The sequence below is a fragment of the Podarcis pityusensis genome (assembly GCF_964106645.2).
Source record: "Podarcis pityusensis genome assembly, chromosome: 9".
Taxonomy (NCBI): domain Eukaryota; kingdom Metazoa; phylum Chordata; class Lepidosauria; order Squamata; family Lacertidae; genus Podarcis; species Podarcis pityusensis.
Window position 1 is genome coordinate 2,304,460 of NC_138034.1, and position 23,426 is coordinate 2,327,885.

The 23,426-nt window shown below is 44.2% G+C and overlaps 1 protein-coding gene across 4 annotated transcripts in view; it reads right to left on the minus strand.

Annotated features, from left to right (window-relative positions):
- Positions 1-23,426, minus strand: part of UBE2Q2 (ubiquitin conjugating enzyme E2 Q2) — a 39,483-nt gene that overhangs the window by 3,213 nt on the left and 12,844 nt on the right. For all 4 annotated transcript variants that reach the window (XM_081021572.1, XM_081021571.1, XM_081021574.1 and 1 more), the window contains exons 3-11: positions 19,775-19,879; positions 18,881-18,937; positions 17,602-17,739; positions 16,331-16,415; positions 9,765-9,825; positions 7,986-8,076; positions 7,683-7,741; positions 2,900-2,948; positions 751-846 (exon numbers count right to left, since the gene is read on the minus strand). In XM_081021572.1, coding sequence (XP_080877698.1) covers positions 751-846; positions 2,900-2,948; positions 7,683-7,741; positions 7,986-8,076; positions 9,765-9,825; positions 16,331-16,415; positions 17,602-17,739; positions 18,881-18,937; positions 19,775-19,879 — 741 coding nt within the window. The remainder of the gene's footprint in view (positions 1-750; positions 847-2,899; positions 2,949-7,682; positions 7,742-7,985; positions 8,077-9,764; positions 9,826-16,330; positions 16,416-17,601; positions 17,740-18,880; positions 18,938-19,774; positions 19,880-23,426) is intronic.

Below are 23,426 nucleotides of genomic sequence, written 5' to 3' on the forward strand. Positions count from 1 at the left end.
CATATCCCAACCATGACAGAGGAGTTCTGACTCAGCCTGGATGCATGCTGGTTAGTTTTTACGCTGCTGGTGACAGGCTCTCCCCACAGTCTGTTTAAAGTGTTTTTCTTCCCCGACTTCCCAACTGGTGGGATCCTGGGGGACATAAACGTTGCTTGGAATGGTTAAGTTCCCTGAACAGGGGTTGCCTCTTCTGCAATAAGCCCCATCTAAAAACCGCCAAAGCCCAACAACCATTCTTCAGCACACATTACATTATTTCACAGGTATGGGGTTGCAGTCAACTAGCCAAGAAAATATTGCCAACTGAGTGCCTGTTTTGATCATTTACTGTGGGTCACACACATTCATACCAGGGTAGCCTTTTTTGGTTGCCCCAGGCACGGCAGGGAGCAAGAAGCAGCTCCTGGGGCAGCAGTGGCATTGAGAAGGAGGCAGGAGGACTCTGACCGGGTCCTTGAGGCTCCCCACCTCCCTCCCCAAGCCTAGTTAGTGCTTTTCCAGCTTTGAAAAAAAGTGCCAGTCAGGCTGAGCTTAATTCATAAGCACAGCCTCCCATGTTGTTCTTGCTGCGCTGGAGGCACGAAAGTGACCTCTCTGGGCCCAGAAGACACAACCCCCCTCTTGGCCTTGCTGCTGATGTGGTCCAAAGGAAAGGAAAGCAACACATTTGGCACCAGGACTGCTCTTACACTAGCTGTTCTACCACAATACATGAACAGCAGAAAAAGAATACTGGCGTGTATTTACCTTATTTGCTCCAAATTGTACTCTGGCTTTTCCTTTGACTAATGTGGCATTGATCTGCATGATGACAGATTCTGTTGAATAGGCACTACTCCAACCCTGAAAAAAAAAGAAAAGAAAATTCCAGAATAGGATTGCATTTTGTCCGCTTGTCTTGCAGAAAACATTCAATCCCAAACAGACCTCTCTACACTAAACCAGGTTAATTTGGGTTCTAACTTTTGAAAATGGCAATTATTTGCCACAAGAGGAGAAAATATGAAATAGGAGTACGTTACAGGGGACCAAGGAAGAGTAAAAGTCAAAGTTTCCTGGCAAGGCAAAAAATAAAATCGTAAGCACATGTCTCCAAATGCCATGAAAATTCATAACAATTACAAAGTTTGTTTAATAAATTAAAAACATATTCAGATCTCATTACTTCTAGCTGGAAAGAAAGATTTACTGTGACACACAGTCCAGTGTTCTGGTCTATCTTTCTAATTGTTTTCAGCTACTTTGTTTTGATTAGTTTGTATTTTAAACTGTTTTTGTTTTAATTATTTTTATTTGTCTTTAACCAATTTTAAATTGTGTTTAAATTCAGGACTGTTATTGGGATGTGCCTGGAAAAAGGGGAGCGGGGGAGAACCAATCACAATGGTTCAGGGTAGGGAGAGGTACGGTGCAGGAGGTAAGGCAGGCCGGTTAAGGGGCACAATGGCAGGCAGTTGGTGACTGTGTCGTGCGCCAGCCTCTCCTCCAACCTGAGGAACTGTGCTTGTCGCATCAGCCTGCCTGGTCTGCAGCTGCTGTTGCTGAATGCCAGCATGAATGAATGCAGCTCGAAGCATTATCCGGTTGTGGATAAGGAAGCCCATGGGTGGGTGAGCAGGGTGGTCTCACCCAGTTGTCCCCATCAGGCCAGACTTGAGGGTCAGGGAGGGGGAACTGCTGTGGTGTAAAGATATTCTCTCACTGTCCAGTTGCCGGGGGGGGGGGGGGGCAGAATCTAGATTGTGTGTTCCGGGCGTTGGGCAATAGGGACAGAATTGGGATTCTGCTGGTTTACTGCCCCCCTTCCTGCTCAGCAGTTTCCCTGCCTGAGCTGACAGAGCTGATGTTGAGGACTCTCAGGTGGTTGGTTCTGAGGGACCCATGCCAAGGTGACTGGCTCTGCGGTGGCTCAGGACTTCATGGCTGCCATGATAACCAGGGGACTGTCTCAACGTGTCACCAGGCCAAAGCAGGTGGGAGGCCACACTCTGAACGTTGTTTTTTCCACTGGGCAGGAACAAGGTGCTCTGAAAGGGGGGGTATTGACCCTTGTCATGGTCCAGTCGCTTCCTGTTGAGGCTTTCAGCATTCTTTCCCTTCTGCGGAGGTGGGGACCTATGAGGATGGTCTGTCCTCGGAGGCTGATGGATGCAATGGGTTTCCAGGTGGCTTGGGGGGATTTTGCAGCTGATATGACTGGCGCTCCTGTTGAAGCCCTGGGCAATCTCGGGAATATATGAATGGCTCAGGCCATTGACATGATCAGCTTGACTGCTCTCTCCCACTTCGTGGAGCCCATTTGACTCCCTGGTAACCTCCAGAGCTTAGGGTGATTAAACAAGTTGGGAGACGGCTCAAACAACTGGAGGAAAGATCTGGCTGCATCATTGAGCTTACCTAAGTAGCAGTGAAGGCAGCAAAGAAGGCATCGAGGGTGGACAAAATGCTTGGATCGGTCAGGGCATTGTGGACTCTTGTCCCTCTTGGCTGAGAAAAACTAGCAGGGAGGGGACAGCTGGCTGGTGATTAATGCCTCCTTGTAAGAGAGGGCGGTCTCTGCCTGCTTGAGGGAGGCAGTGGTAAAACTACTCTTCAAGAAACCACCCCTTGATTCAGAAAATCTAAGTAACTACTGGCCAGTGCTAATCTCCCATTCTTGAGCGAGTGGTCATGGACCCAATTCAGACACTCTTGGAGGTAATTGATTTTCTAGATTCATTTCAATCAAGGTATAGGCCCAGTTTGGCACAGAAACTGCTTTAGTCGCCCTGTAAGATACCATTCTGAGTCAGCTGGATGTTATAAGAATTTGGAAATGGGGGTCTGTTCAACCAGCTGCAGAGGACTTCCATAGGAGCAGACAAATCTGGAGCAAGACTTTTGATTCTGCATGTACCTGTTTAGTAAGCAGCTCCATGCATAATGCACCTCCACCGAGAACATACCTGCAGGACAGAAAAGCAAGTTTAGAGTATGATTTACAGTAAGACCTTGGAAAGACTAACATATTAATTATGAGACAAGCATTTGTGTACTAGAATCATATTCAACAGAAGGGTTATTCTGAGTTGTACAGTCTGGATCTTCCCAGCACTGTTTTGTCTGCTTATGTCATTCAGATGGGAGCCAGCCATTTAGACAGCACGCTCAGACAAGGAGTATTAAAAAGGTTAAATATTGGTGAGCCAAAGTCAAGCTGTCCTTATTGGCTTGGTCTATTGGAATTATTCTGGACACAAAACAATAAAAGCTTGTGAATGTACAAATGAGAAGCTATGTGAACTCAAAGCATCAAACAGAAACAGACTACCCGTGAGACCAGGTGAGGCAGGTATAGAGCTTCCCTCTCCCCTTCTTCCCTGGCAGGGAGGAGGGTGCCATTTTGTGGTTTGCCTCAGGTGCCAAAATGCCTTGGGCCAGGCCCTGGCATCCAAGCTATTCAATCCATGGCTTTAAACCCCTTTGGCATCAGCTCTATAATCAGCCCTGATGTAACTGAAAGAGTTAGCCAACTGTGCATAATCACTGCGAACTCACTGTTTTGATATCACTGTTCTGACATCAATCCAGTCCTCATTTTAGTGCATTTTATTACTGTTACACTTTGCTGTTCTCTTTGTCAGTGGCTTAGAAAATACAACAAGGGAAACATTTAAAAACAATCACCACTTTTAACCATTGTTCACTTCCCTCCAACTGGAGTAGAAAATTAGCACAGTCGTCTTTGGTTAATCTCTCACATGATTTATTCTGAAGTTATACATGTCAGAGAGTCAAGAGTGGAAGTGCTATCAGATCAACACTTCCCCCAGCTGGCCACTACCACCAGTTACAAAATGTATGCAAACAGCCCACAAAGGAAAGCCACTTTACTAAATGATGGCCCAGTTCAGATGCAAGAGGAAACCATGGCTTCCCATCATGCGAACAAATCTAGAGCTTAGTCCCCCTTAAAATGTGTGTGTGTGTTTATTGAGGCTTTCAATTAAGTACTGACAACAGATAATGTAAGAAAATATTAATATAAATAAGGACATAAGCTGAAACATAAAATGAATACAAACATTTCTTCTTTCATTGGCAACCTGGAAGCAAAGTTCTTAACCCAAGGTAATATTTCTGGGTTAGCGGAGTCTGTAACCTGAAGCATCTGTAACCCGAGGTACCACTGTAAAGAGAAATGGAGGCTTGCTTAAAACTGGATATTGTTGAAGAGGAGTCCACTCACAGGAAAGGTAAGTACAGGTTGCCAAGACCCCTCTTTTGTGGCTGAAGTATCAGAAGCAGCTGTTCCCCTTTTAAGCAAACCTCCATTTCTCTTTACAGTGGTACCTCGGGTTACAGGCGCTTCAAGTTACAGACTCCACTAACCCAGAAATAGTACCTCGTGTTAAGAACTTTGCTTCAGGATGAGAACAGAAATCGCAGTGTGGCAGCAGCGGGAGGCCTCATTAGCTAAAGTGGTACCTCTTCAGGTTAAGAACAGACCTCCAGAACGAATTAAGTTCTTAACCCAAGGTCCCACTGTATATCAGATTTTGCAAAACTGGTTTGTTTAAACTCTGGATATGGAGGACCGTCCAGGCTCAAAACCATGGTTTCAGACTTAAAGGGGAAGCAGAAGCTTCTGATCTCCTCCTAGAAGCCCAGCGGAAGAAGGAGGCAGGGGGATTGTGAGACTGAGGGTCACTGCAGCTCATTCACATAACAGGAAGCCACGTTGTCCTGTTACATCTGAACCAAGTCAGAGTTTAAATCATGCTTGAATTTTTTCAAGTGACACGGCTGTGCTTTTGGCATCTCTGTGACCAGAGAAACTGGTCACCAAAACATCCATCATTATGCCTCTGCTTTAGCAACTGCAGTGACGACTGGCCTCATTATGTTCACAGTGTCATGTGTGAATGTGGGGGAAGGGGGCAAACCTTCTCTCAGAGTCAGCCGGCTGGGAGGTATGAACCAAAGTTGGAAGGAAGCAAGACAAAAACCAACTCCAGGTGGTCCTTACAGGCAACTGACAGTCATGCTGCAGTCAGAACAATATCCAAGGTTTCCAGTAGGAGGCAAGACAAGGCGGGAGCGGGGACAGGTCACAACGCGTGGGAACTGAATTTGTGCACCTGAGCGATAAAGCTGTCAACTCTTGGCACGCGCATCAGAACTGATATGGACAGCAATGCAAAACAAACCATTTCTGCCAAGCTTGTGTATGAAAGTAGCAATCGAGAGACTGGGGGCTTTAAGTTTTATTCTTCCAGCCAATTGCTGGATTCCTTCCTTGGGCAAAGGGGCATCATCACTAAAGTCTGGTGCCACCATTCTCCAAAACCTTTAAATGTCAAACAAACACGGAGCTTTGCTTTGATAGCAACTCTTCTCACACAACCGTGGGAACCACTGCTGCTCTTCTCACACCCACACATCCCCCTATCAGCTGGTGGCTTTGGAGAGGTCGGCCTCACACAGTTTCTCAGCCAACAGAGTTCAGCTGGAACTCTGCCCTCCCTCTACTATTCCCAACAAGTCTGTGGGAAGGTGCAGAAGACCCAAAGGCAGCTCCTTTTGATTCCTAGAGCTCCATGATGTTGAAATGGGGATGGGGAATCATGCAAAGATGCATAGCTTGTTGGACAAGGAAAGTCCCAAGGCTCTATGACACTGAGTACTTGCAACGGAGATCCAGTGACAAAAAGACTACAGAACTGGTACAGGCTGTACCATGGCCTTAGCTAGCCCACCATTAAAGATGAAGAAATATCAAGGCCAACACTGCTCCTGGCACTGTGCCATTTGAGAAAGCAAGTATGGAGATCTCATGTTTGCATGCCCTCAGCCGCCCCATGCAAATTCCTTCTGCAAAGGAGATTAATGGACATGCTAGCTTTCCAAAGGCACAGGGCTTGACACAGTAGAAGTGCATGAGCTTGCAACTCAATTCCCCTCCGCCCTCGGTTTATGAAGTGGCACAGTCCTTATAGGGGTGAATTCTTGTCAGCTTCGCTGACGGCCAAGTGGTCGGTCTGTTACTTTACGCTGACCTCCCCACAAAAAGACCAGTGTCACAAACATGGTCTCTCCCTGTCCCTGCCCCCACCCGTTTTATCCTGCCAATTTCACCTGTGGGTTTGCAGCATGAGTGTCACCCAACGAGCTTCAAGGCTACAGGGGATTTGAGTGTGGGGTCTCCCAGGACAGAGAGAAGTTCACCACTTTCTCACCTAACACTAGAAGGTGGAGCATCCAAAGAAGCTAACCGCTGGGAGTGTTAGGATAGACAAAACCGCAAACCACAGTTACAGCTCTTGAACTGGCTGCTGCACAATGTGGTGATGGCTACTAGCTAATATGCCTTTAGAAGGGGACTAAGGTAATCTGAATACAAATCATGATGCCTAGATGCCTCAGAATACCAACAGCATGAGAAAGCCACTGCCCTCATGTCTTGGTTTGCAAGCTTTTCAGAAGCAACTGCATGGCCACTGGGAAAAAAGAGGCTTGACAAGACAGGCCTTTGGTCTGATCTAGCACAACTCTTGTTACACCACAAGCAGTATGAGCCAATGCACCCTGCCTATGGCTGCTGCAAAAAAAGGAGAATGTGCTCAACACCCGCTCCAGCCTCTCAAAAGGCACAAGCACAGCAAGGGAACATTAATTAAAACTCTGGAGAGAAGAGGGCTGGTGTATAAGCAACACATATTTTAAAAGAGAGATTAATGTAAGTCAGCCTCATCTTCTTCTCCTCATTGCAGGCAAGTGAGGTGACTTAAAGTAACTTGGTCCCAACTGGGTACCTTATGGGTTGCTTTTTCCTACATGAACCAGCCTGGCAGGAGAGTCAGTCACTGGAGGTCCTGTATGTTTTACCCCACCCTTGGAAGAGAGGTAAGTGGCTTTCCTAGGGTTGCACTCCCAGCTGTAAAACTCCCTCCCAAATGGTTTTTATTGTTGCCCTCAGTGCCACCTGATTGAATAACTGCTCATAGGCAGCCTGGCTTTAGTTTTTCTGGTGCTCCTGGTGTTCTTTTTTTGGTATTGCTGTTTTAAATTATCTAGATTTGATATTGCTGTACAATTGCTATTTCAGGATATTTGTAAGCTGCCTTGAATGCATTTGTAGGGTGGAAATACAGTATTCCATTAAAACAACAGTTCTAGTTAGCTGATTGCAGTCTTTGGGAGCTCATGACCAGGACTTGTAAACAGGGGTGTTTTGAGGGGGAGGTTGGGGTGCCGTCTCATGGGGTACATAGGACCAAGAGACATGGATGGCAAGGGAGCTGCTGCAGTGACCTGCAACAGCTGTACCATGCTTGTCTTCCTGCCCAAGAATGTGCACAGTTGTGGGGTTAGACTAGATGACCCTCATGGTCCCTTCCAATGCTATGATTCTAACAAGAACACTTATCCTGGTAGAGCCAAGTTAGGAAACCTCCTAGGTCACTGCTGTCTATGACAGATGTCTGCACTGCATAAGACTTCCAGTGCAACATCAGGTGGCCACAGAACCATGTGCTAAAACATAACTCCCCAAATGTTAATGTAACAGCTTTGTGATTTATTCTTAATAAACACTTTGTGTGTGTGTGTGTGTGTGTGTGCGCGCACACACACATTCTTACAAAACACTGTGTTTGTTTGTTTGTTTGTGTGTATGTGTTAAAAAAACCAACACCTACCCGCCAGTGAGCACAGGAGAGACCACTCTCACAAATGGAGGATCAAAGGGAAAGTTATCCTAAGAACAAGAAAAGTAAATCCAAAAGTCAAAAACTTTCTAAATTTGATGCCCTGTTGCAAATACATCATTCTGAAGTCCTATATTTTAATTATTTTTATTTGCAATATGGGATTGTATCCAACCAAGTTCTACTCAAAGGAGACTCAATAAAATTAAAGAACATAATTCTCGTTAACTATTTGCTTTGGATTTACATACCAATGAAATTTTTTTCACACACTGGATACTATTTTCCTCTTACCTTAAAAGAGAAGTTGAGCAAAATATATTCTACACCTTCTTTTTCTTTTAAGACTTGAAGATCACTATGCAAAGGGCTGTCAGGATCAACCCTACCAAAGGAGAATGAGGAAAAGCAGAAGGATTGAGTCGCTCAGTTCTGAGTGGTTGTCACTACCTTTCGCAAACAACTAGGCCGTGCCATGCTGAGTGAAGCATTTCCTTCAGAACGAAAGGCCAGCTGTTTACAAGGTGTGGCTCACCTGCAGTTAAGGGTCCTAATGAACATCCTGGCTGCAGGCAAGTGTTTCTTTGGAGGGCAGTGCTGGAGTCACCAGAGAATAGGGAATATTCCTGCACATCAGCTGCAGACTTAGGAGTCTTGAGGAACAGATTCCATATCCTAAGACTCTCTGTTTCACAGGAATCTCAAAGAATGTATGACTTAATTAAAAAAATGCCCACCAAGTCTCTAGGCTTTGCATTCTTAAAGATGGATGTTAATTAAACAGTTTAAAATTTTTATTTTCTTTATGTTTTGGTGCATATTTTTAAAACTGTTTTTGGAAGAATTCTTTCTTGAGAACAGTTTATAAACCTGTTAGATAAATAGCAAGCAGTTTGAAATGCTCCTTGTGTATTTATTGAAATGTATAAGGAACAGTTTGTAGCCTTGGGGAGGAGGAAGGGCTTTTTGGGTGAGGAGAAGAATAGATGAGATGCACCATTCAGGGCTGCTGTGTCTTGTTTAGCACCTCTTGTATGAATAAAAACAAGGTTTAGACAATATACAGTGGTACCTCAGTTTTCAAACAGCTTAGTTCCCGAACAACTCAGAACTCAAATGCTGCAATCCCGGAACTAGGTGTTTTCAAACTTTGCCCCAGAAGCCGAACATGCTCCTGAGCTTCTGTTTTCACTGTTGCGCAGCTAATTTGAGTCCTTCGCATAGTAATTAAGGCTTTTTTCATCCCGTTTTACCCTTGCACAGCAAATTTAAGCCCCCCCCCCCATCGTAATAAAGGCTTTTTTCATTCCGTTTGCATCATTGAGCAGCTAATTTAAGGCCCACCCCTACCAAAATTAAAGCCTTCTGTTTCTGATTGCAGTGTTCTGGGGTGATATTTGGTGCTTTTGTTTTTGCTATTTTTTGCTTTTTTGTTTGTGTGGCTTTTTCATTTTTGTGACTGTGGCTTGTTTTTCATTTTATGATTGATTGATTGATTGATTGATTGTGTGACTGTGGAAATGGATAAAAGCCCCCCCTCCAAACAATGACTATCATCAGTGCAGGCAAGAAAAAAATAATTTTAATTTTTATCATCTACAATACTGTCTTATTTATTTTATAGTACAGAACATTGATTATTGCTTTCATTTTATGGATCAATTATCTTGTTAGATTGTAAAAAGTTTTGGAATAGACTTACGGAGCTAATTAAATTTGAGAAGGTACCACTGTACACTGTGTCACAATGGGGACTGATTTACGTTACACAGGAAGGAATGCCTCTCCTGCAAGAGTATCAGCCCTCTGCAGTTTTATAAGCACTTAAAAGTCTGTTTTTTAAAAGAGATGCACTGGCTAATCAAGTGACCTAGCCAATTAGAGCTACAAAAAAGTCTAGAGTGACAACCCTAACCTTAAGCAAATATGCTAATCTGCAACATAGTATACAACTTTCCTAGGTGCGGACATCAAATTATTATCATCATGCACCTTCATCCACCAACCCAGCTATCCATCAATAGCAAAACCACTGATTTAGGACAGTGTTGGGGTGGGGAAAAGTGAACTTACCTTAGAAGTTTTACATGCCAGTCATATAGGCTGTCATTTACAAGTTCCACTGAATAAATCCCTGCAAAAAATGGAAATGAAAAGAGTTGCTTGCTTCCATTGTTACTAGAAAACACACCCACACCCAAACCCAAGATAGCGATCTGGAACTCCACAAAGGTTGAATGCAAAGAGATGCTGAGTTCTGAATGAGCAAGGGCCTCTCTTTTCCTCAGCAGCACAGAGCTGTTTGGATGAAAGCAGAACTTCACTAATAAGAGCAATCCTACCTTTGTATCTGAGGGCAAAATTATATCTTGCTCCTACATGGCGCTCCTAATACCCTCCATTACAAGACTGACTGGCTCCACATGTGCCTAGCTTCAGAAAACCTACAGCATCTATTTTGACGCTATTTACAGTACCATAAATTATATGTGCCTGGACAACCTCTTGCAGCCTTTTTCCACGACAAGTTAGGGTTTCCATGACTCTTTCCCCACCTTTCCTCCACAAACTCTCCTCTAGTTGGCAGCAGAAATGCACACCAGCGAAACCTCCTGCTGCAGGAAAGAACAGCTTGTAGAGAATGTCTCAGGGAAAGAGCTTATTGATTCAGTCTACTTGCACCTTCAGTAAAAATAATAACAGCAACACTCTAACGGCAGCAACTGCACACATACTGAATGACTGCGCCTTCTCCCAGCTCAGGGGTCTGCAACCTTTAAGACAAAAAGAGCCACTTGGACCCGTTTCCGAAGGAAAAAAAACTGGGAGTCGCAAAACCATTGCGACATTTAAAGCATGCGCGCCGCTGCCCTCCGATCTGACAGCGGGCGGGAAGGTGACGTCGGGACGGTGCGTGACTAACGCACGCACCGCCCCCATGCGACGTCACAGCCAGTACAGCGCCCGCCACAGTGGGGAGTGTCGGGGCGCACAATGCGCCTCCTCCCCTCACTAGTATCCGCCCTGGAGCCGCGGCAAAGGTGTAAAAGAGCCACATGCGGCTCTGGAGCCGCGGGTTGCTGACCCCTGTCCCAGCTGATCTGCAAGCAGACACATCCGCTGAGGTTCCCAGGGCAGCACCTGCTGCTGAATCAGGCAAATAAGCATATAGAAAATCCCCAAGAATGTATTTTTAAAACAAGGGAATTCTGTGGCTTTCAAAATGCCACACACAAATATGTGGAAGAGAAGATAAAGCAAATAAAAAGGCCAGGAAAATCCCATTCAGTTTCTTTCCTGCATTTGTATTAATAGAAGAAGCTACAAAATTTAGCCAGTTTATGCAGTCTTTCCAGTGCCAAACAGTCTATGTTGCCAGCCCCAACTAAAGAAGAAAGTCCTGGAGAGATGCTATCTCTAGAGGGAAATCTCCTAGTTAGTTTAAAATGACTTACAAATAATAAAAAGTGGGGTCTTAGCAGTTGCGATTATGTTGCGAAAAGTAGGCAGGCCTCTCTCTGCCTGCTCAAGCAATAATAATAATATCTGGGAGCCGTTCAGAGTGGCTGGGGAAACCCAGCCAGATGGGCGGGGGTATAAATAAATAAATACATAATACCCCGCCCATCTGGCTGGGTTTCCCCAGCCACTCTGGACGGCTCCCAACAGAATTAAAAGCACAATAAAACATCAAACATTAAAAACCTCCCTGAACAGGGCTGCCTTCAGATGTCAAGGAAGTAACTATCTGACTTTTAGAAGACATCTGATGGGAGGGTGTTCCAAAGGGCTGGCACCACTACTGAGAAGGCCCTCTGCCTGGTTCCCTGTAACCTCACTTCTCACGGTGAGGGAACCACCAGAAGGCCCTCGGCGCTGGACCTCAGTGTCCGGGCTCGAGACACTCCTTCAGGGATACTGGGCCGAGCGTTTAGGGCTTTCAAGGTCAGCACCAACACTTTGAATTGTTCTCAGAAACGTACTGGGAGCCAAAGTAGGTCTTTCAAGACCGGTGTTATGTGGTCTTGGTAGCCGCTCCATCACCAGTCTAGCTGCCACATTCTGGATTAGCTGGAAGTTTCCGGGTCACCTTCAAAGGTAGCCCCACGTAGAGCACATTGCAGGAGTCCAAGAGGCAGATAACCAGAGCAAGGGCTGCTAGGTTCCTTTAGTGAAGAACGGGTTACAAATGCATAGAAGGCGGCACTGATTCAGGAGCAGCACTTGCAGTTCTTGCCAGTGCCATCCTGCCTTACAGTTGTAAGCTGCCTTTTCTGATCTCAGATTCTGTTGGCCTTAGTAGAACACAATATTACACTTGGGGCGAGGAGAAGAGTTTGGGAAGGGAGTTTCTGTAAAACTAAGTTTCCCATAACAACTGGTTAAGGATTAAAGGAAACAGAGTTGCAGAGGCATCGAGTGGTTGAAAGATTATTTAAAGAAATGAAGGATTTTGTCTATGTAAGATTGCACTGGTTCATCCCACACCCACCCAAACAAATGACTGCAGCAGGCCTCCTTGAACAGGCATGGCATTTCCCCCCCAAATGGTTTTTATTAATGTTCCAAATTTTAAACAAATAAACAACAAATTAATTCAAAGGGCAGGCATAGGAAGCCGAACCACCAGTCCATACATATATTGGTCCACTATGCAAATGACTCCCTTGTTTGTGGGTTGTCTTCCTGGGCTGCCATATTTTGAACTTGCAAGAATGTTTGCATCTACCTTTTCACACTCACCTAGGCGCTCTAGAGCAGGGATGGGAATTCTGTGGCCCTCCAGCTGATGTTGGGCTCCCAATTCCCATCAGCCCCAAACTATATCTGGAGGGACACAGGTTCCCCATCTCAGCTATAGAGGGAAGAGCGGATTTGTGGTCAAGGTGGGAAAATGAACTGGGAACTTTAGTGGAGGTGGGACGCCAGAAGCACTCCTGTATTTTTAATTAGGCTGGCCAGGCCCCTAAAAACAAGAATCCTTCCATTTTGTGAATATTTCACTGTTATCTCCAGTGTCGGTGCTCAGCTCAAACTGCAGTCTGAAGATGAAGCAGCTGGATACTGTCAAAATGCACAGCTGATAGAATCTCCAATCTCAAGCCACTTCTATTCCAAGGTGCACCGGTTCATATGGGGGCCTTTCGTAAGAGCAAATACAACACAACACGACCTCGGGATTACTAGCTAACTGTGTGGCAAGGGCTTATATCTATAGATAGCAAACACCCTGGCACTGATTAAGAATGCCGCGTCTTAAGGATGCGTTCTTTCTAGCACGGATAGGTAAGTCCCCAGACATGAAATGAAACCAGGAACACCCCAGGAAGCACAAGTACCATGCAAGCCTTATTAAAAGCAGATGCAATGCATCTGGATAGTCTTTATTCCAGAGCTAGACACATTTAAGTCGAAAACTAGAGAGTACCTTTCAACATCCCTACCTGAACCAGACTTGTGGGATCGACCAGTTTGTTTGTTAATAATCCCAAGAGGATCATCAACTAGAATCACATGCAGAAACAGCAAGTGGGCAAAGTCAGGTGCAAAAATATTGTGCAAGGAACTGCAGCATTTGCCTCCTGTGTCCCATAATAAACTGGGATGAATAAACTCAGTCCTGCCACAGTAATACCCACTCCTGGGTTTCTCACAAGCTGCCTTCATTTCAACAGAATGAAGGGTTGAGGGAGCAACCATGTGTTCTGGCTGTTGTCAAACAGCTGGGAGTAAAAAAACCAAAACCCTTCTCCACCTACTGAGAGCCATCCAGTGATCCAAAACCTTTGCTGCCTTGGGGGCTTTGCACATGTATCCACGCCATCCTGAGTTTCCCATGGAATGTCTGTTCCTCCAATCACATAGCCCGTTTATACTTCAGTTGCCCCTTGTGCCAGGCTGAAGGGCTAGACATGTTTCCGGTTTTGAGATGCCACACCAATGAAGCACTTCAGATCCTCCAGCCCTCTTTGAAAGAGGAATTCAAACCACCAAAGAGGAATTCAAACAAATAGCCAGCACGTGTAGACACAAAGTCAGAAAAGCTAAAGCACAGAATGAACTCAGGCTTGCTAGAGAGGTTAAAAGCAACAAAAAAGGCTTTTATGGGTATGTTCGTAGCAAAAGGAAGAACAAAGAAACAGTGGGGTCACTCAGAGGAGAAGATGGTGAAATGCAAACAGGGGACACAGAAAGGGCTGAACTCCTCAATGCCTTCTTTGCCTCAGTCTTCTCCAATAAAGAAAACAATGCACGACCTGAAGAATTTGGAGCAAATGATTCAGCAGAGGAAACACAGCCCAGAATAACTAAGGAGATAGTACAAGAATACTTGGCTAGTTTAGATGTATTCAAGTCTCCAGGGCCAGATGAACTGCATCCAAGAGTATTAAAAGAACTGGCAGATGTGATCTCAGAACCACTGGCAGTCATCTTTGAGAATTCCTGGAGAACAGGCAAAGTCCTGGCAGACTGGAGGAGGGCAAATGTTGTCCCTATTTTCAAAAAGGGGAAAAGAGAGGACCCAAATAATTACCGCCCAGTCAGTCTGACATCAATACCAGGGAAGATTCTGGATCAGATCATTAAGCAAACAGTCTGTGAGCACCTAGAAAGGAATGCTGTGATCACCAATAGTCAGCATGGATTTCTGAAAAATAAGTCATGTCAGACTAACCTGATCTTGTTTTTTGACAGAATTACAAGCCTGGTAGATGAAGGGAATGCAGTGGATGTAGCCTACCTTGATTTCAGCAAGGCATTTGACAAGGTGCCCCATGATATTCTTGTAAAGAAGCTGGTAAAATGCGGTCTTGACTATGCTACCACTCAGTGGATTTGTAACTGGCTGACTGACCGAACCCAAAGGGTGCTCATCAATGGTTCCTCTTCATCCTGGAGAAGAGTGACTAGTGGGGTGCCACAGGGTTCTGTCTTGGGCCCGGTCTTATTCAACATCTTTATCAACGACTTGGATGATGGACTCAAGGGCATCCTGATCAAATTTGCAGATGACACCAAACTGGGAGGGGTGGCTAACACCCCAGAGGACAGGATCACACTTCAAAACGACCTTGACAGATTAGAGAACTGGGCCAAAACAAACAAGATGAATTTTAACAGGGAGAAATGTAAAGTATTGCACTTGGGCAAAAAAAATGAGAGGCACAAATACAAGATGGGTGACACCTGGCTTGAGAGCAGTACATGTGAAAAGGATCTAGGAGTCTTGGTTGACCACAAACTTGACATGAGCCAACAGTGTGACGCGGCAGCTCAAAAAGCCAATGCAATTCTGGGCTGCATCAATAGGAGTATAGCATCTAGATCAAGGGAAGTAATAGTGCCACTGTATTCTGCTCTGGTCCGACCTCACCTGGAGTACTGTGTCCAGTTCTGGGCACCACAGTTCAAGAAGGACACTGACAAACTGGAACGTGTCCAGAGGAGGGCAACCAAAATGGTCAAAGGCCTGGAAACAATGCCTTATGAGGAACGGCTAAGGGAGCTGGGCATGTTTAGCCTGGAGAAGAGGAGGTTAAGGGGTGATATGATAGCCATGTGCAAATATATAAAAGGATGTCACATAGAGGAGGGAGAAAGGTTGTTTTCTGCTGCTCCAGAGAAGCGGACACGGAGCAATGGATCCAAACTACAAGAAAGAAGATTCCACCTAAACATTAGGAAGAACTTCCTGACAGTAAGAGATGTTCGACAGTGGAATTTGCTGCCAAGGAGTGTGGTGGAGTCTACTTCTTTGGAGGTCTTTAAGCAGAGGCTTGACAACCATATGTCAGGAGTGCTCTGATGGTGTTTCCTGCTTGGCAGGGGGTTGGACTCGATGGCCCTTGTGGTCTCTTCCAACTCTATGATTCTATGATTCTATGACTTTCTGGTAAGCTGGGAGAGTAAACGGTCAACTGTGATTTGATTAACAAGAGACAAGGAGAATGGTTTTCTCAGGAAAAGCATTTTCAAGGCCAGGCCATTTGTAAGCAAATACAGAGACAGACTAGATATTACACTCTTCAGATAAAAGCTGGGGTTTCCCACACTTTCTTTCTGTGTGGGAATTTGCAATTGATTTTTGATTCAGAGAGGGAGTCCTGTGACTGGTGGACAAGACTGTGAAATTTGAGGGTATTTGTGCTTTCTTTACTTAACACAGATTTCAAACTGTTTGATGGTTGTTTAGTATTTCACCTGAGACACTTTGATAAAGTGCACAACGTTTATAATTTCATTAAAAAAAATTCTTAAAAGAACTGAGTGCAACAGAGGAATAGCTCAGAATTTGATAGCACAGACACTAGGAAAGAAGGCAAAACAAGCCACTTACTCAGTTTCAGATTTGGGCACATTTACAACGGAAATCTATGCATGTCTACTCATAGCTATGTCCCAGATAGTTCAGCACAAGCAAGTCTACTCTACATCAAGTGTAGCCACCTTGACACCCTCCAGATATTTTGGACTCCAACTCCCAACAGCCCCAGTCAGCATGGCAAAAACATCTAGAAGGCACCACAATGCCCCCCCCCGCCATACATTATATAGGATTGCAGCCTTAATGTTGCATATCATAGCCCAGATCAGAATAGAACGTTATGATTTTGCTCATAAAAGATGCAGATACTTACCTGACTTGTAACTCTGCGACCTATATATATCCCTGAGTTCTTTCATAAGTCGATCTGAAGCCTGGACAGACCCAGAGACTGCACCCTAAAAATAAATTAAGGGTAGCTTGATTTGATAAAACTCTTAAAAGAACAGTACCAGGGCCATTAAAAGGCTGTTTAAAAGAAGGCTACCAATGATCAATATTGAAAAACTGGCACAATCATTTAGGACACTAATTTTAAATATTTAACAAGTTGGAAGGTAGAAAAAACAGTACATTTTTGGTAAAATGATTTAAATTCTTTCTATATGTATAAGTAGAATAAGTACATACACAGAAAGAATGGAGAGACTGTACCTCACAGATGCCCCGAACACCTTATTGGCTAAACAAGCCTTTGTATCATTACAAAATAATACTACTTGGCATAAAAACCTACTAGATATCCTATCCAGATACAATCTACCTGAGTTTAATACCCTCAAATTGTGGAGCCCTGATAAAGTTCGGGAATGGATCTTTGAAAAAGACGCCTTTTTGGACTCCACAAAGATAAAAAACTCTGGGTTTTCCTACTGGTTTCCCCGAGTAAAAGCAGTCAAAATCTGTGCCAACTACTTGGTGGAGATCACTGATCCCACCCTTCGGAGAGCTTTCACTATGGCACGGTTTCAAACACTGCCAACTGCATATCTGACCGGTAGATTCACAAAAACCCCAGTAGAACATCGTTTATGCCCTTGCCTTATGAAAATTAAAGAGGATCTTACACATTACCTCCTCTATTGCCCCATCTACTCGGGCTTTAGAGACGCATTGCTGCAAATTATACCCAACTCTATAACCAATCCTGAAGATAGAGTAAAATTCTTGTTAGTTGATGCAAACCCACGTATTACCCATGTGGTAGCGGTTTTTGTGATGAAGGCCATGAAAGCCAGGGAAAGATTTATGGATGACAATGTAAAGACCCCTTCATCGTCTGTTTAACTCGTTGCTTGTTTTCCCTCTCTTTCTATTTTGTGGGATGAAGGTTTTGTTGGCGTAGTATGTAATGAATTTTAATATTTTTTAACTATTGTTGTGTTGATGTTTGTGTACAGGCATGGTCCTCACAATAAACGGATTTGTTGTTGTTGGAGAGACTGTAACATTATAACTCCCAATATAGCTATGAAATTTATGGAAGTGTGCTAAAAGTACATACATTCCTGCAAGAAATGGTGCAGAAAATGAAATGCTGTATGCATTCTACAGCATGCTCTTATTTGTTTAATCGCCTCTTACATTTAGGTGGTCTTGCCTTTGACTCTTTCGGATTTTTTCTAGGATTGCCAGGTTCTCTTTCTCAATGCCATCATCCTCTGTCTTCTTTCCATCAACAGGTTCTTCCTCCTTCATATCATAATGATCCAGATCAATATCCTACAAGACAAAATTACTATACTACTTAAGAAGAACAAGGCCAACAAAAGCAAAACCCATGTGCCTGAGTGCTTTGCATCAGTCAGGGTTTCTCATACAGGGCAGGGATGGGGGAGAACACAAGCAAGGGCAAAAATGCGGGTGTATCTCATTGGCAAAATGCTTACAAAAGCAATTGAGACTTCATGGCTGTTTCTCTCACCCTGCCCTAAATGTGCACTATTGGATCAGGTGAAAGGGAACCCAGTTATCTCAGGCTGCAAACAGGAATATGCATACAGGGAGGAGAGTGCATAGGAGCGAAGGGAAGCTCTACTGCAAGGTCCCTAGCAGTCAGACAGATATGCACAATGCTGTTTGGGTGGGATAAGGATTGCACACAGAAGGGTTATTGAACTTTAGGAGGGCAGATCTTCAATTGATTCCCCATGGTTTCCACTCCTCCTTCCCTAGACAGATCCAAGAATGATAGAAGCCAGAATAAGAATAACAAAGACACTGAGGTCCAGCTCCAAGGGCCTTCTGGCGGTTCCCTCCCTGCGAGAAGTGAGGTTACAGGGAACCAGGCAGAGGGCCTTCTCAGTAGTGGCGCCTGCTCTGTGGAACACCTTCCCATCAGTTGTCAAGGAAATAAGCAACTATCCTACTTTTAAAAGACATCTGAAGGCAGCCCTGTTTAGGGACGTTTTTAATGTTTAATGCTGTATTGTGTTTTTAATATTTGATTGGGAGCAGCCCAGAGTGGCTGGGGAAACCCAGCCAGATGGGCAGGATATAAATAATAAATTTATTTATTATTACTACTACTACTAGAGCCAGTGTGGTGTAGTGGTTAAGAACGGTAGTCTCGTAATCTGGGGAACCAGGTTTGCGTCTCCGCTCCTCCACATGCAGCTGCTGGGTGACCTTGGGCTAGTCACACTTCTCTGAAGTCTCTCAGCCCCACTCACCTCACAGAGTGTTTGTTGTGGGGGAGGAAGGGAAAGGAGAATGTTAGCCGCTTTGAGACTCCTGAAGGGGAGTGAAAGGCGGGATATCAAATCCAAACTCTCCTCTTCTTCTTCTTCTTCTACTACTACTACAAGGAAAGCATGCACGTGCATGCACAGACGTGCGTGCACAGATTCGCACACAGACATACTTCACCCATATCTTCCTCCTCCTCTTCTTCTGATGTAACCTCTTCCGTTGTTCCATTCTGGAACATAACAAAATCAGATTCTTTGTTACTATCACTTTCAGTTTAAAAAAGAAAGAAAAGAAAAAGTATGCTAGCGGCCAAGAGGCTGAGTCAGTTTAAATTCGACCTCTGCTATAATCTCACTAGATGGCCACAACACATGCTAGCTTGAGCATCCCATTCCCAGGAACAACACTCACTTACTTTTCAGGGAGGTTTCGTCTCGTAGGGTTTACAAGATAATGCACATGATATGCTTTGAACACTCAAAAGCATGTTACAAATGCTAAACACCATTACTGAAAATACTATAAAAAAGCACACACAAAGATGCAAACATATGCACACACTGACTGCACTTTGATAAAGAACTATCAGTTTAGGAAAAAACATTAGAAACAGAGAGGTGTCTAGTGGCGAGAGATTAAATTCTCAATGAGGCAGCGCTACGAAGGCCACAGTGAGCTTCTTAAAGCTGGAGGAGAGTAAGCATCTTACATGTAAGGGAGGAACAAGAAGACAGGAAAGCTTCGCCCTCATTGGAACTGACTAAGCAGCAGAACCTAAAAGTTCTTTATAAGCCTACCCTGCTTTGTTCCATCACAAAGATAAACACAATACTCATCTCAAACAATGAGGAATGTTGTTTTCCTTAACAAGACAATGAGTACCACTTGCTCTGCATAGAAATGATTTGTGAATTAGTCACCTTTACACACCACAAAAAATAACCCATGTTGCACTCCTATGTCTGGTCAGCAGCATGCTTAAGGGGGGTTCAACAATCTGTGCCCACAGCCCAAACATCAAGCAGACCCATTAGCACCTGTGAGTCAGAGGAACATTAGGATTTACCTGGCCGGTCGGCAATGGTTGATCTAACATTTCAACATCAGGATGCTGAGGAAGATTATATAGTCTGCAGAGGTCGCATATCAATCGTTTCAATTGTTGGAGAAGCTACAAAACAAGTAAAATGGCTTGTGAATGGTTTGTTCTCATGTTTTATTTGAATGAAAGTTTGCCGTGCTGTGCCCTGAATCCTGTGCCCAACAAAGAGGATACCCACCTCTTAAACAAATGACTATAATAAACCCTATAATATACAAAGGCTATAAGTTGTTAAGTCTTAGATTTCCTGGTACTCAGATTAATAAAGCAACAGCCTCCATCTTGTATCTCTCCAGCTATTCTGGGAGGGTACGCAGGACGGTCCTCTTGACCTGCCAGCACCACCTGGAGGAACTGCTCAATTGAAAGCACATACCCTGAGCATTGAAGTGTGCACATCAGAGACAAGGATTCGCTTGAACCCTTCTCCATGATGTATCAGAGTTCCATACGCACAGGAGACAGAGAGGAGATATGTTAGCTATCTTCAAATATCTCAAGGACTGTCATAGGGAAGAGTGAGCATGCTTGTTTTCTCCTGCTTTGGAGGGTAGGACTCAAGGCAATGGCTTTGCCGACATCATGATATATCAGCATATTTCAGTATTCAGCTGCTGATATATCATGATGTTGAAAACCAGACATCACCCAGCCCTAGTCTTAACTGCACCGGAACAGACAGACTCATTAGGCATATGCTTCAAAAACTAACAAACATCTAGTTTGTTTACAGAAATAAATTTATAGAAATTCGGTGTCTGACAGAATATTTGGTACCAGGAATAAATTTTCTCTGTGGCTTGTGCCATCCGGACCCACCTGTCCTGCAAGACCCTGGAAATGGAACACCTTGCTTACTCCAGCCCTTTGCTGCCCGGATCAGGTGTCCTGCTCTGCAGAGCATTCTGCCTTGGCCTGGCAATTGCACTTCCTTCCAGCCCTATGAAAATTACCACTTTTACACACACACACCACACTCAAAGCACCTATTCATCTGGGCCTTACCACTTTTACACACACACACACACACACACACACACACACACACTCAAAGCACTTATTCATCTGGGCCTTAAGTGCTTTTACCACATACACACAAATCCTAGTTTTTATCAAGTGTTAAGTAAGGGCAAGAGGAGAGGATCCATTTGCTGGCGGCAGCCCAAAACAGACAGAATTTTGTCTCCCAATAAGCTACATGTAACCTGAGTTTTGCACCTATGGTAGCACAGATTAACAGCTGGGAATAACATGACCACCTGTGACCACCTATGGATCTCGGGCAATACATCAGTGTTTTGCTTCTTGACACCCTGCTCAGAGCCCATAGGATACTATTTTTAGCCTGCAAAATGCTGTTTCCCTTTAAATACCCCTCCATTCAAAGACAGGTTTAGGAATGGCACATACAGCGTGGAAGTGTCAATGAAAGATCTATTAGACCGATTTGCAGATTTTTGTTTGGGCAAAATGTACAGCACTTACTGTGTAATTCTTTATGAATGTTAAAGCTGCAACCCTAAGCATGCTTACTAGATAGTTCTATCCCACTGTATCAAGTATGATTTCCTTTCAAGGTTTTTCAGACTTCTTTAGGATTAGCCCATTAAACAACAAGGCAGATTTAGTGGCATCCATAAGACCCCGTGTCAAGTCTGGCTTTGTCGTGCAGTGCCACTGTTTTCCCAAGCACCTGAAGCTCCTTTTTAAATAAGAGTGAGCAGGTTTCAACTCCTCATTTTTACTGTGGAGAAATAATGACCAGCTACTGTTAAATGCTTAAGCAACCAACAGAAGGCACTGGCTTCTGCAACCCAAACAGTCCCCCTCAGTAGATTTTAACTATAGCATAGGATTCTAGCAGGCAAATTAATTAAATTTGAGTACAGCTGTACCTTGGTTGTTGAACTCACTGAAACTTGGACGTTTTGGCTCCTGAACGCCGCAAACCCAGAAATGATTGTTCCGGTTTGCGAATGTCCTTTTTGAACCTGAACGTTTGAAGGGGCTTCCGATTGGCGAAGCCGTGATTTGGTTTTCAAACGTTTTGGAAGTCAAATGGACTTCCAGAACGTATTCCATTCGACTTCCATGGTACGACTGTCTGCAGAGCACGGCAGACGGAGGAGGGAGAATTAAAGCCTCTGGATCTCTAGGCCAAGGCAGGGCCTCCACCAACACTTGCTTGGGAAGGTAACATGCTTGGCTTGCAGAGGCAGAACTAGCTAAGGCCCCAGTTTGAGCTACAAACTCTCATGTCGTAGAAAGTTGGTCACATCCTTCCCTGCCCAGCAACCTTAGATAACCAGGAAATGTGGCTCTATTGTGGGATGCTGTTAAGCAGCAGATGAAGCCACAGGCTAGGAAACAAGCATAGAATTGTTGGATGCAGAAAGCATAATGCACTCATGGACAGGAATGAAGAGTGTCGCTTGCTGCTAGTTAGAACCAGCTACCTCCCAGGCAGCCTTGAAAGAGGCAGAACTAGTACAGGCCCAACAAGGCGAATCTGGGATAAGAATGCCAAAATGTTATCGTTATCTTTCTTGGAACTGTTTCTGAAAACACAACTTTCCAGATGAGCTTGCTGCTGCATCAGGACTCTTTCCAACTCATCTGAAGCTGCAAAGCCTAACAGAATGAGTCTAGTCCAGACCCTTTGATTTTTGTAATCTATTCTTATTCAAAATATGCATGAAGAAACTTAAGCAGATGCCCCAACATCTCATTTTTAGAACAGCCTATCCCACCTGCCTGGCAATGCACACATGAACTCTGATGTCACATCTACACATCAGCATTAATGTCCTACACAATTCTGTATGCATTGGTCTAAAACATGTTACACTTATCAATAGTCCACAGTTCAGATTTAAGATGCAGTATGAAGCAGTTACAGACTGGAAAATGTTTAACCAAAAGTGTTTAAACTCCGGTAGTGCAGAGTAAGAGCGAGAGTAACATTTGGTACTACTACGTTGCTGTGGATCTATAGACAATTCAGGATACTATGAAGCAGGATGTGTCTCAAATGTTTTCAGCTTAACTGGCTTCACAGTGCTGGCAAACCCTGAGAATGGTAAACACTGCTCATTACAAGAGACTCCAGGAAAACAGAATCTATGCTCATGAGCAGCTGGAGAGCCTTCTTGATGTGTTGGAACAAAATTAAATCATGAAGGAGTTTGCCAATAAATACTAAATATCATTTAATAGATTTTCCAGTTGTAACCTTATTTCTGGAATGCTATTATTGCTATACTTCTTTTTATTATAACTTGTGATCAACTCCAACACACTGCCAGCTCTGTTTAGACTCTCTCTCTCTCTCTCTCTCTCTCTCTCTCTCTCATCCTCACCAACAGGCACGTGTAAATGATATCAACTGGACCACTAATCCAAAGCATCAGAAGACAACCTGAACAGGACAACTGTCTCCTTCCTAAAAGCAGCCAAGTAAGGGAAGCAGCAGCAACACCTGTTTATAGATGCTCTACCATCCTACTGCTGCTCCATAATTCCCATGGTTAAGATTTTTGGGACTGTAGCATCAAATCATGGCTGCCAAGAAGGTGGCTTGGGCTTTGCATGTGTACACCACCCATCCAGAAGACGG